This window comes from Prunus persica, chromosome G6 (genome assembly GCF_000346465.2).
Source record: "Prunus persica cultivar Lovell chromosome G6, Prunus_persica_NCBIv2, whole genome shotgun sequence".
Classification (NCBI taxonomy): Eukaryota; Viridiplantae; Streptophyta; class Magnoliopsida; order Rosales; family Rosaceae; genus Prunus; species Prunus persica.
The window spans coordinates 25,649,774-25,662,684 of NC_034014.1; the positions used below are offsets into that span (position 1 = coordinate 25,649,774).

The window sequence follows — 12,911 nt, forward strand, 5'->3', positions numbered from 1 at the left end:
AGAAAGGTGATCAACAGTATGACTTAAAGATATTTTGCCAAGCATCAGGGGGAGCGTGCTATCAATAAAGACCTTCAAACACTGTACTCTTTTTCCTTCGTCCAGGTTTTTATCCCATTGGGTTTTTCCTGGCAAGGTTATAACGAGGCAGTGTCACACGCGTGTCAATATACACAGAATTTTATGTTACACATGATTATGTACTCTTTTTCCCTTTGACCAGTTTTTGTCCCATTGGGTTTTTACTGGCAAGGTTTTTAACGAGGCATATTCCATATCATTTGTGGTCTCCAAGGGGGAGTGTTGTAAATAATAAGGTGGAGCCCACCTCCAATTGGAAGAGGCTTTGCCTACAAAAGGGTTCACACCCTTCCTTTGTAAACACATACAGATAATACTGAAGAGAGAACAACAATTCTCTGCTCCTAAATTCTCTCCTCAATTCTTTGGTTTTATAACACAACTCGGTTTTTAAAATAAAAGAAAAGGAAAATGCTTCAAAATTACAACAAAAGTACACTACCATTCTATTGAATTCTAAAATCTTTCTTGAATACAAGAACAAAATGCATCTCCAGGTTCTTCTCTCTCTCTCTCTCTCTCTCTCTCTCTCTCTCTCTCTCTCTATGTTTCTCCTCATACAAGCAGATCATAGTGGTTGCTGCCACTGTACAAGAGCCTTACAACCTTCCTGGGTTTTCTGTTTCTAGAACCTTTACCAAACTCGGTTCCGTATTCTGCAATGGGAATGAAACCAGAACTCCTCCCACCATTTGTATGCTGCAACCAATTCAACCAACAGATCACAACTGAAAGTATAAAACATAACTAGGAAAAACGTGCAACTCTAACAATCTCCACCTTTAAACTATGCTAGTTTATTAGGTGGAACAAAAATTAATGAGGGGAGATTCTCTAACAGCTAGACAAGTCCATAATCTGGAGCTCTTCTTAGGTCAGGTTTGAGTATCTCCCAAACTATCTCCCAAACTAAAGAAGATGCATTGGCATAAAAAAGAGATAGGCTTTTCAGTGAAAAATATACCTCATGCTCTGGTATGTAAACAGTGATTGGCTGCCCACACAACTTTGACAGCACCTGCAGTATTGAAGGTCAGAGGTCACACAACCACACATACACACACACACACACACACACACACACACACACACACAAGAAAGAGCATTAACAACTGTGAGAAAACGGATTACAACAACAAATATGTGAAACTGTACCTTTTTTCTATTCTAATAGACTAAAAATAGCATTTCATGTTCGCAGTCTAATTACCATAGTAATTATAAGATCTTCTTCGGCAGTATGCTGGGTTTAAAATACCAACTCCCGCCGCCATATGGATAATCTCATACTGGAGAAACGATAGCCCTCCACTTAAAGTATAAATTTCCCATACAATAATCCCATACAATAATTACTTAACTTAAGATACCACCTAACCAAAAATCATGTCTAAATGATTGGTAATATCTACAGTTGACAATCCGATGATACTAATGATATGAAACAAAACGTCACAAAATGTTAGAACTGAACTAGAAGATCAAGAGTACTGACCAGCAGCTCCGACTCTCCTCCCCAGAAATCAGGTCTTGTGATGCGCTGGCAGTAACTATGGAATGACATTTACAGATGTATTATTAGATTGATTTCCATCATAAGGACATGCTAAAACACTTGAACACCAAAATTGATAAAAATATAGAGGTCTACCGGTTTAAGGATTCGTCAACAGTAATTGCCACCAGAGCCGCTTCATACTTGGGACGCTCTTCCTCATCTTCACATATAATCTCTTTCACAGCCATCCGTAGTTCGTCTATGTTTTCACAGTAATTTATTTAGTCATTCTAAATTGCCTCCAAAAGTAATAAGGAAATGCGAAATCCAAAAAGAGGTTATGAAAACCAAACATTAATCCAACCTAAACCTATAACACCAGTGCAATAAAGCTAATGGGACTCTTGGTCACATTACCACAGAAATTATACAGAACGACATCATGCTTAACAGAAAGTGACCCAAGCCACAAATTTATAGATACATTCAGAATTAGATATCATAGAATGAAAGAAATACAACCATGCCTTCCATGATTTCAATCAATTAAACATTATTGAAATCCACATTGACAAATAAGAACATTTATGCAAACCCAGCATACCTGCATCATTTTTCTCCTCCCTTGGGCTAAGAGAAAATCCTTTATTGAAGGCCATTCCTTTGACCTGATTAAGATTTGAAACTGTGAGACAGAGAGAGACAGAGACAGAGACAGAGCTCAATTCACTAGTTTTTAAGTCTGAACAAAAATTAGATGTACAATTCTCAAATACCAGTGCACGAAATAGACAACGTCCGTCGCCAGTAACTTTCTGAACCGAATAGCGTTCAACTTTTTTCGTGGCCGATGATCCTCTGCTTCTGCCACAACACAATGGTCCGTGCTTTAGGGTTTCAAAGTTATGAAATCAATAAAAAATTAACTTGAAAATTAAAAATCGGTGAATCTTAAAGAATACAGTAGGAAATTTACAGTGACGGTCCAATTCTAGCAAAGAACCGGTGGCTGTAGTCTCCGAACAACGCCGTTGGGTTCACCTGAGAATTCGAAGATGAAATTGAGAGAACGGGGGAGGAGACGAGCTCGAACTGAGCAATTCCATTCTTCAGCTGCTCAAGGACAATCTCTGGCGTACCAAACAATGCATATGAGAATGAATATATTCAGAGAACGGAAGTGAGGGCGGTGAAGTTGCACAGAAGTGTGAGATTATTACCATTTGAACGTTTGTCCGCCATGGAAGAGCTGCTGTGGGACGACGACCGTGGATTGAACGTGGAGGCCAACACCGGATAAAGCAAATGCGCGCAATTAAAAACGCAGTCGTATTGGGTGGCGATGGGAACGACGCCGTTTGAGATGAGACCGTTTGTCATTTAGTTTGGGTGCCTTGGGCTGGGCCTAGGCTTTTAAATTTCGTCAGCGCGGGTATTCATTCCTGTCAGCCTAGCCCATCCTTGGAGAGAATTTGTATACTGGGCTGGACGAAACTAATTGGATTTTTTTTTTTTCTGGTCTAGAATTTGATTTTTGCTTAAAGAGGGGGAACTTCTATAACCAGGGGTGAGGAATTCAATCCAGCCGTCCGATGTTGAGAAGTTCATTAACGGATGGCTACTAAGGATTCTCATATTATAACATCTCACTGTAACTCCTCATTACAGTATCACTGTAAAAATGGGAGATTTATAACTAAAATCTATCATAATACGATTTTGTTCTTGAAATCAATTAAAAAATAATGGGCTTTGGAAAATGATGTGTAGACCCGGATGTTGATAGGTGAAAATTCAAAACTATGACTATTTGTAATTTGTTGTGAATTCGATCAATTTTTCACTCAATTGTAAATGAGCGAGGAGGAGTGGCACTCCATGGTCCATGGCACCTCCTACCAACCAACCACCTAACCAAACAAGCATAAGAATTTCCACTCCACGTCACCCCAAATTTTCCTACTAATTTTGAGGTGCCGGCACAATATACACCAACATTATTGCCCTATTTTTTTTTTTATGGCATTGAGCCATGTTGCGCTATCAAATTCATTATCCACTAAAAATTATAATAATAAAATGACTAAAGTTAATATAAATGACTATCAACTGTTGATGCATTTACAATTGAAAACTATCTACGTGTGGGTTGATTCAATTTAGCATTGATTCATTCATGTACCGCATTGTACCGTCCACTCACATAAATGATTTATTGGATTAAGGAGATAATTAGTTTAATAAGAGGAGTGGAGCCCTAGGAGAGGGAACATCGAAGGCATCGAGCCCAAGTCACGTGCGCAAGAGCCACACACTCACGTGCCTCGACGAAGAACCAAAAGGCCTATGGCTCTATGCCTTTGTCTTGCGAGTCTTGAATTTCCACACATGCAACGGCCAAACCGAAAAATGCTGGCTATTTATTTATATAAATTCTTGATATATAATAAAGGCTCAGCCAGGTCCCTCATATGAGTCAACTCAGTACTAACTCGTAAAGTCATAAGAAGTATCGCCCAACACGCTCTTAAGAAAACCCCAAAACTGCGTGCCTCTCCTTGACGATCTCCACGAAGCTCCAGCTCCAGCCATTTCTCTCTGTCTCTCTCGCATTGTCCGATAATAACACTCACATCATCTCTCTCCGCCTCCATTCTCTATCAAAGCGCCTCTCAGATCCTTCTCTCTGCGTGATCTCAGCTCCTCCTCTCTCCACTGCTTTCCGGTAAATTTTCCCGAGAAAATTTCATCTCTTCCATTTCTCATTTCATTTCAGTTGCTCTAGAAGAAAGAATCTGTTCATTTCTGTACTGGAACACTGAAATTAGGTTTTTGTTTCATGCATGTTCAATCTCTGCTTTGCTTTGCTTTGGATTCTTCTTTTTCTGCTTGGTTACCAGGAAATGGAGGAAAGATTGGGATTTGGGAGGAGAAGTTTGGTTTTTTGCTTTTAGAATCATAGGAAATCAGCTCAAGTAGTTCGATTGCTTTAGCTTTTATTTGGATTTTTTTTTGGCGGGGGGTGGGAGCTAATTAGAAGCTTAGTTTAGAAAATTGCTCTGATAATCTAATTGGTAATTTTTTTCCAGATTCACAAGTTCTGGAGCTGTACTTGAGAATTAGAGATCTGATTGGCGAGGCTAGTGTATAATTTGGAGAGGTTTGGAGAATGGCTTCGATATCTCATTCTTCATTGGCGTTCACTGGAACAAGCTCTGCTTCCGATCTTTTTCGGAGTTCCAGTAATGGCGTCAGTGGAGTTCCTCTAAGAGCCCTAGGGAAGGTACGATTGGGCATGAGGAGGAACCTTGCTGTCGTCGCCAAGCTTAGGAAGGTGAAGAAGCACGAGTACCCTTGGCCTGAGGATCCCGATCCCAATGTTAAAGGAGGAGTGCTCACTCATCTCTCGCATTTCAAGCCGCTGAAAGAAAAGCCCAAGCCGGTTACTTTGCCATTTGAGAAGCCACTTGTTGATATCGAAAAGAAGATCATTGATGTAAACCTTCTGTGCTGATTTGAAGATGTATTGGATTATTTTAGAATTTGTCATGATTTTTGGCTTTAGTTTAACGAGATACTTATTGATCACAGGTGCGGAAGATGGCAAATGAAACTGGGCTGGACTTCAGTGATCAAATTATTTTGTTGGAGAATAAATACAACCAGGTTTGATGAATAAATGCCTGGCTTTTGTTGAGTTAGAAAATCAGTAACTAATGTACAGATTTTGGTACATAAATAAACTAGTTTCTGGTTCTGAAGTTCTCTGTTGATGTATATCTTTTGATTTCAGGCTTTAAAGGATTTATATACGAATCTGACTCCTATACAACGTGTGAATATTGCACGACATCCTAACAGGCCAACTTTCCTTGATCATGTCTTTAACATTACTGATAAGGTTTGATACTCATTACTTCACTTATGGATTTTTTGCATATTGTCTATCCTTAAATTTTTATTTTTATTTTTATTTTTTTGGGAAAAAATGAGTCAGTTAGTGGGTTTGCAAGTGCTGGAAATAATTGCATTGTAACTTTTTTCATTGTTTTTAACTTGTACAGTTTGTAGAGCTTCATGGAGACCGGGCAGGGTATGACGATCCTGCTATTGTCACTGGTATAGGAACTATAGATGGTAGAAGATATATGTTCATGGGTCACCAGAAAGGTAGAAATACGAAGGAGAACATTCAGCGTAATTTCGGGATGCCTACTCCCCATGGGTATGCCAAATGAACTTGTGCATTATAGTAATAAGATATAAGATTATCTTTTGTGTCCAACTTAATATGCCTTCCAAAACTTAATATTGGACACTTATATTCATGCAGTTATCGGAAGGCTATGCGCATGATGTACTATGCAGATCACCATGGGTTCCCCATTGTTACTTTCATTGATACCCCGGGTGCATATGCAGACCTTAAATCCGAGGAACTGGGCCAAGTATGTGATAGCTCTACTGTAAATTTCACATGAATCTCTTTTAGATTTTCTGCTGGGTCATCTAATTTGTTTGCGTTTCAAACATCCAGGGTGAAGCCATAGCTCACAACTTGCGGACTATGTTTGGCCTGAAGGTACCAATTGTCTCTATTGTCATTGGGGAAGGTGGCTCTGGTGGTGCCCTTGCCATTGGCTGTGCTAATAAGTTATTAATGCTTGAAAATGCAGTTTTCTATGTTGCCAGGTAATTTGGGTTTTGCTTTTCTCTGATTGCATCTCTTAGGGAAGTTGTAAAATGGAAATTTGCTTGTTCCTTTCTTCATTTTTGAGTGACAAGATGATTCTCAAGTGGTGGTGTACTAGATATAGTTGGCTTTGCAAAATTCAACTCTAAAGGGGTCAATTGCCTGGAAGGACTGTAGGCCATATATCCGGATTAATCCCATTTTTTCTCGTCATTAGTTCCGAAATATTGAGTCTTATATTTATGTTACATGTAAGCATCAAATTAACTTATTGTTTCTCTCTGGGATTTGTCTCTGTTCTTGTTGTATTCAGTCCAGAAGCATGTGCAGCAATCTTGTGGAAGAGTGCCAAAGCTTCTCCAAAGGTTTATATGACATTCTATTGCTCATCTTTAATTGGTTTGTTGATTATAGCCTATTGAAAGCTTCATGATCTCTGCAGGCAGCTGAAAAGCTGAAGATTACTGCAACTGAGTTGTGCAAGCTGCAAATTGCAGATGGCATCATCCCTGTATGTATCGCAATCCTTTTGTTTCGGCTTTCTTTCTTTCTATCTTTTTATTTGTTTTTTTATAAGCATTCAGTTATTAGGAAGAACATGGGAGCTTGATAACACTGTTATTTCAAAAACTTCTGCAGCACCCTATGGGGTGGGTTTTGTAATATTTCTTATTCAAACTCATCACTGTCATTGGAAACATTGATATGTCAGAAGTGGTCATTGTTTTCTATGAAAAAAGTTCTTGTTTTAATGTGTAATATTCCTTTGTTTCTTCATCTAAACTCATCACTGTCTTTGGAAACATTGATATGTCAGAAGGGGTCATTGTTTTCTATGAATTATTTTTTTGTTTTAATGTGGTATAAAAATAAAAAAAATTTATTTATTCTTACCTTTAACCGGAACCACATGCAGATCCATTTACTCAAATTTAATGTTTTTTCCTTTACTTCCTAGCTCACCCATGATATACCAAGAAAGATGGTTGTCTGATTTATGAAATTTTTTCTTGTAGTCATTACTCAGTTTTGCTGATGTGGCATCTAAAATTTCAATTTTTTTTTTCTGACCTTTAACAGGAGCCGCTTGGTGGCGCACATGCAGATCCCTCATGGACCTCTCAACAGATAAAAAATGCAATTAACAAAGAAATGGATGTAAGTGCCTTTTCTTCTACAAAAACTAAATTTACAGTATCATTTCCTAATTTATGTCTCTTGTTTTGTTCAGGAGCTTCACAAGTTGGACACAGAAGCACTGTTAAAGCATCGCATGATGAAGTTCCGGAACATTGGTGGGTTTCAAGAAGGAATTCCTATAGATCCAAAGAAGAAAAAGAACATGAAGAAGAAAGATGAGCCCATTAATGTAAAGACTCCAGTTTTGGATTTGGAGGGTGAGGTTGAAAAGGTGAAACAACAAATTTTGAAAGCCAAAGAATCCTCTAATGAACCTCCAATGTTGCCTCTGACTGAGACGATAGAAAAACTGAGAAAGGAAGTGGATACTGAATTTTCAGAGGCAGTTAAAGCCCTAGGCTTGAAAGACAGGTTTGCAACATTGCGTGAGGAATTTTCAAAAGTAAATGCACAGAACCAACTCTTGCATCCAGCTCTAAAAGAAAAGCTTGAAAAACTCAGGGAGGAATTTAACCAGGGGTTGGCCTCAGCTCCTAATTATGAAGACCTAAAATATAAACTTGACATGTTGAAGGAATTATCAAAAGCATATGACCTTGCAGAGAAGAACAAGAAGGCTGCAAAACTGAAGCAGGAAGTTAACAAGAAATTCAGTGATATCATGGATCGTGAAGATGTTAAGGAGAAAGTTGAGGCACTTAAGGCTGAGGTTGAAAATTCTGGGGTGTCTAACTTTAATGATTTGGATGATAACCTGAAGGGGAAAATTGTGGAATTAAGGAAAGAATTAGAGTTTGAATTTATTGATGTTCTCAAGTCCTTGGGTTTGGATGTTGAGTTAAAATCAAAGCCGGTTGAGCAGACTTTGCCGTCAGAAGTTAAAACCAAGATAGAAGAATTGAACGAAGAAATTAATGACAGGATTGAAAATGTTATCAATTCATCCGACCTGAAGGACAAGATTGAGCTGCTGAAGTTGGAGGTTGCTAAGGCAGGGAAGACACCTGATATAGCAGCCAAAAACAAAATTGTGGCCTTGGAGCAACAAATCAGACAAAGCATAGCAGCAGCTGTGGAATCTTCAAATTTAAAAGAGAAGCATGAGAAGCTGAAGGCCGAGGTTTCCAAGACCATTGAATCTTCTGGAGGATTGGATGGAAGTTTGAAGACGGAAAATCCAAATGCAGATTCATTCTCTTTTGATGAGTCTAGAGTAGTGGGTGCAAATCGCACCTTCGGTTAATGTGAGTTAGTCCTATCCTATATTATAATGATTGTCCTCTCCCTCCCTATTCCTCCTTTCTTTAATGGGAGTGGCACACTACATTTTCCCTTTTGCTTGTCGTTTGGTAGTTTGCCTGTCTGAATTATGAAAGAACAAAATTTAATTGTAAAATGCATGACCACAACTGAGTGGATTATATTGTAAAATCAGTTTTTCAGTTGTAGTTCTGCAAGTTCTTTATTGGGCCAGCATTTCGTTTTAAACTCATTAGCTTATGCTTATCTGCAGTACCTCTTTTACTCTGCCTTTTGCGGATATGGTGCTGGAGAGATGATTGTTCAAAACAGATAGAAGTGATTGTCAAAAAATGGACAAACAGGGAAACCCAAAGCTGTTGCTACTGCCTGTTAGCATCCTTTGACATCTTGCGGTAGCGTACAAGTTTTGCATCTACGAAGAACAAGGAGGAGATACATTTTAGCTCCATCATTTACTGCTTGAACTTTTTAATATATCTAGGTATCTATAATTTATTTGATTTTACTTTATTTTTTGGTTGAGTGCATTTTTCTTTTTATATATAGACTCCCAACAATTTCAGTTGCTCTTTTTATAGATTCGGATCACTTTGTATAGCTTGTGTGGGGATGCAAATAAATTGTTTTCAATACTTATTTCCTCTTAACCCCCATTGTTTTATCATTAAGGCAATACGATGAGTTGCAAAGGCCTCAGTCAGTACTGATCAGATTATTTGGCCCCTTTTTAACATGCCGAGTAAAATTTGCTCCTGATTAAAAAACAGAGTAGACTTATACTTTTTGTTGTTCGGTTCTGCACAAGAATTTCGCTACGCGATTTGTGCTTATGCTGCCGGCCATAGCGAAATTGATGACTGTTCTTGAGACTTTGATCTGGTTTCGAAGCATGGTTGCAGTGTTTTTAAATTCTTGCCGAACATTGCTTATAAGTACCAGCTTTGTTTTACTGAGGAACCAGTTGGCCTGTCCGCAGCTTTGGCATTAATGGGTAAAATTGCTTGATCGTGAATAATCTGAACTTAAAAGTTAAAACCCATCATGCCCCATTTTACTGTTGACTTTTTAACATCATTCTTTAGAAACAAAAAGGCAGCTGAAGATACGAAATCACACCCCTCTTGTCAGAGACATCTTGCAAATGGAACCACATTTGTAAACACCCTCTTCAAGCAAAAACCATGTAGTAACCCAAAAGGAGCCTAACTTTGCCCTTTAACCAACCGACAAACTTTACCATGTTCATAGTTTGGTCCCCCAAAATCTTCTTCATGGGAAAATCAATGAAGTGATGTTAGTATTAAGCATCCGTGCCAAAAAGCATAATTCAACACTCACAAGGTCCACAACATCAAAAGTTTAATTATGTCTGAAATGTTTTTTTTTTAAAATTTTATACAAGCGATATTTGTAGAGAGAATTCAAACACAGGAGTAACTACTCGTAATCACTTGAACTGAATCCCTTGCAAAATGCTTTAATTAAACATGGGTACCAAAAATAACAACAATAATAACCAGAAACAAAATGTATGCTCCTACCTCAATCCTTTCAATACAAGAAGGGGATGACAGCTTTTCTGCCCCTGGGATAATCCTCCCCAAATTTCTCCAAATACCACTTATGGTTCGCACGTGCCCTGGGCACCAAGTTGGCACACGTGTAGAGGAAAAACCCTAGCCCAGCCCAGGACCACGTCATCACTGCCCATCCCAACCACTCCACTATCTCCCCATAGTAGTTTGGGCAGCTCACCAACTCAAACCAACCCCCTTTTGGCACCTTGTACCCCTTCCCCTCTTTCTTCAATCCCACCAAGACCCTATCAGACCAGATATTCACAGCCATGCCATAACCAAACACCACCAACCCAACACAGAATCTCCACCAAAACCACCCATCAGCCTCATAATCTTTGTACTGAGAAACCCATCTGGCCTGCAAGTAGGCATTCAACAGATTGAACCCAAATGCCATGAGCGCCACGCTCACCGGAAAACCGCCTGATGTTTTGGGATTGGTGGTATTCCGGCAGAGGCGGAGCGGGTAGAGGAAGGTGCGGTGGAAGTAGTGGAAGAGAAAGGGTACGATGAGAAAAAGGGCTTTTGGGTTGGAAGAGTGGAGGCCGGAGGGGAAGAGGAGGAGGGTGAGCCAAAGAGTTGGGCTTTCCATGAGGAACCAGGCCAAGGGAGGGGACATGGTGGGGCCCCAACCTGGGCGGCGGTGCTTGCCATAGGGGGCCTGGAGGAACCTGAGGGAGATGTAGGTTGGCGGTGCTATGAGGTAGAGGCTGAGGAGGCAGTTGTGGAAGAAGTTCTGATCTGAGGCCATATCAGAGGAGAGTGTGTGAAAGTGTTTGATGAAATGACAAAATTTATGAATGATATATATATATATATATTTTTGGGAAAAGGCAAATTGGGTTGGTTAAGATCGGATTTTGTGCTAATTTTGAGGTTAATTTTTGTCGTTCATTTGGTATACACATTGTGATTATCAAACAATAATGATTTTCCTAAGTACATCAAATCAAACTAATTGGTTGTGGCCCTTCTTGTGGGTCTGCTTACCTTTTTTGGGTTTTGGGCTCAAACCCAATATGGGGTGGGTCAGCTGGTGGAGTTGTGTAAACATGGGTCCTGACAGCCAAAGAGGTCCATCAATTTGTAAAAATAGTTTACAACTAACTCACTCTAGATTTAATGGCACTTTTCTTCTCTCTGTTGAAAGAGGTCTGAAGTTCGAATCTCTCCTCCTCTCAATAATTGAAAAAGAATATTTTTTTAGTTTATAAGTTTTGTTGTCATTTGAGTCCAAGTTCCAACCCCCACCGGCCTTCCTTTATTAAGATAGAGTATAATATATTGACATTAAAGTGATGCAGATGTTACATACTTCATATTTGTTTTATTCCTTTGACAGTGCCCTTTAGATATATCTTTTCATTTTTTCATTTTTAATAGATAGGCCTTTAGATATATCTTTATTTCATGATTATTATTATAGTTTCTGAACCCCAAAGCAAACATGATTGCTATCCGTTATAAATAAAATTTGATTCTTCCATAACTACTATAAACTATTTCTTCCACTGTTCTGTAACCACTTTTTCTTTTCTTTTCTTTTCCAGACCTCTGTCACAGTGTCTTATCAGGCCATATCAGAATTCAAATGTGCATTTTGGTTCAACAGTTGCCCAGTTTAGCAATACAGTAGTACCCGAAATTTATTAGAGTCTTTGATCCATCTATGGCCATTTTCATCCATGGATATAAATACTGGTGTGAGACTTCTGAAGTGACAACCCAATGTGACAAACGATGCAAAACTTTCTCATCTTTGGACACTGATGGACAATTTCAGCCGAATCTTGAATGGCAAAGGGCATCTTATTCAGTACGTTTCAACATCAAATTATCAGGACACTATCTGGTGAAATCTCCTATCCAAAAACAATCAGATGTGTATGCATGTGCACCCCACTTTGTAATCTCTTTCCACAATGACCTTGGTGTGAACAACAACCAAAACGACATCGGTGTATTGGAGAACGAGCGGTTGCACTTTAAATTATTTTAATTACAAGCTCTTTATGATTATACTTAACTTTCTCCACGTATAACAGTTAACTTGAAGTCAATGTCCTTTTCATTTGTATCTTCGATTAACTTCCTTATTCAATATAAAAACATTGTGATTGTTGCAAATTGGACCGGCAATTGAGGTTTGGAATATGTTAGCTTTAGTCGCTCACTATATTCATCGATAGTTGAGATAGCATGATGTACTCACCCCCGAATAATCCTAGCATAACTCATTTAAGATTGTGATTGGATTAAATTGTATGTTAGCATGGTGATGAAGATAAGGCAAATGAGAAGGGCACCTTCTTCTTTATATCATTTGACAGAGGATAATAAAGCATAAAGGGGTATATGAGTAAGTCTGGGAATTGAAAATGACAGAGGAAGGATCAAACTGGCCAGGTATCTTATGGGACATGAACAAAAACTTGATTCCACGTGGCAGATTGTAGTTGGAGAGAATTGTCCATGACTAACTGGATGGAGGAGTAGGAGGAGGATCTTTGCTCTTCAAGGCTTCTCCAATTCAACTAGTAGTAGACCACTTTATGGGATCTTCTTTTGGAGCTTTAGGTACGTTTTCTTTTGTCGTTTTCCAACTTTGCCAATGCTAGGCACACAACCCCGTCACCTCCTTTTGTTTGTTTTAATT

At 38.9% G+C, this 12,911-nt stretch overlaps 3 protein-coding genes across 5 annotated transcripts; 1 reads left to right on the plus strand and 2 right to left on the minus strand.

The window, feature by feature from the left end:
• LOC18775494 (OTU domain-containing protein At3g57810) lies at positions 399 to 2,929 on the minus strand. 2 transcript variants are annotated; one of them, XM_020566516.1, is made up of 8 exons: positions 2,800 to 2,929; positions 2,556 to 2,709; positions 2,356 to 2,437; positions 2,184 to 2,247; positions 1,733 to 1,838; positions 1,577 to 1,631; positions 1,046 to 1,099; positions 399 to 780 (listed from the first exon to the last, which is right to left on the minus strand). In XM_020566516.1, exons 1-8 carry the CDS (start codon positions 2,819 to 2,821, stop codon positions 637 to 639), a joined length of 681 nt encoding a protein of 226 aa, XP_020422105.1. In that variant the 5' UTR covers positions 2,822 to 2,929; the 3' UTR covers positions 399 to 636. The 2 variants fall into 2 exon arrangements, with proteins under 2 accessions (XP_020422105.1, XP_007206361.2); XM_007206299.2 differs by having other exon boundaries at positions 2,356 to 2,443.
• LOC18773276 (acetyl-coenzyme A carboxylase carboxyl transferase subunit alpha, chloroplastic) lies at positions 3,953 to 9,371 on the plus strand. 2 transcript variants are annotated; one of them, XM_007208288.2, is made up of 12 exons: positions 3,953 to 4,304; positions 4,669 to 5,075; positions 5,171 to 5,245; positions 5,373 to 5,480; positions 5,644 to 5,804; positions 5,913 to 6,027; positions 6,117 to 6,271; positions 6,586 to 6,637; positions 6,715 to 6,783; positions 7,353 to 7,430; positions 7,504 to 8,656; positions 8,926 to 9,371. In XM_007208288.2, the coding sequence occupies exons 2-11, from the start codon at positions 4,749 to 4,751 to the stop codon at positions 8,653 to 8,655; spliced, it is 2,292 nt and encodes a 763-aa protein (XP_007208350.1). In that variant the 5' UTR covers positions 3,953 to 4,304; positions 4,669 to 4,748; the 3' UTR covers position 8,656; positions 8,926 to 9,371. The 2 variants fall into 2 exon arrangements, with proteins under 2 accessions (XP_007208350.1, XP_020420853.1); XM_020565264.1 differs by lacking the exon at positions 8,926 to 9,371 and having other exon boundaries at positions 4,052 to 4,304; positions 7,504 to 8,885.
• On the minus strand, positions 10,018 to 11,137 carry LOC18775232 (steroid 5-alpha-reductase DET2). Its single transcript, XM_007208495.2, has one exon. It carries the CDS (start codon positions 11,004 to 11,006, stop codon positions 10,227 to 10,229), a length of 780 nt encoding a protein of 259 aa, XP_007208557.1. The 5' UTR covers positions 11,007 to 11,137; the 3' UTR covers positions 10,018 to 10,226.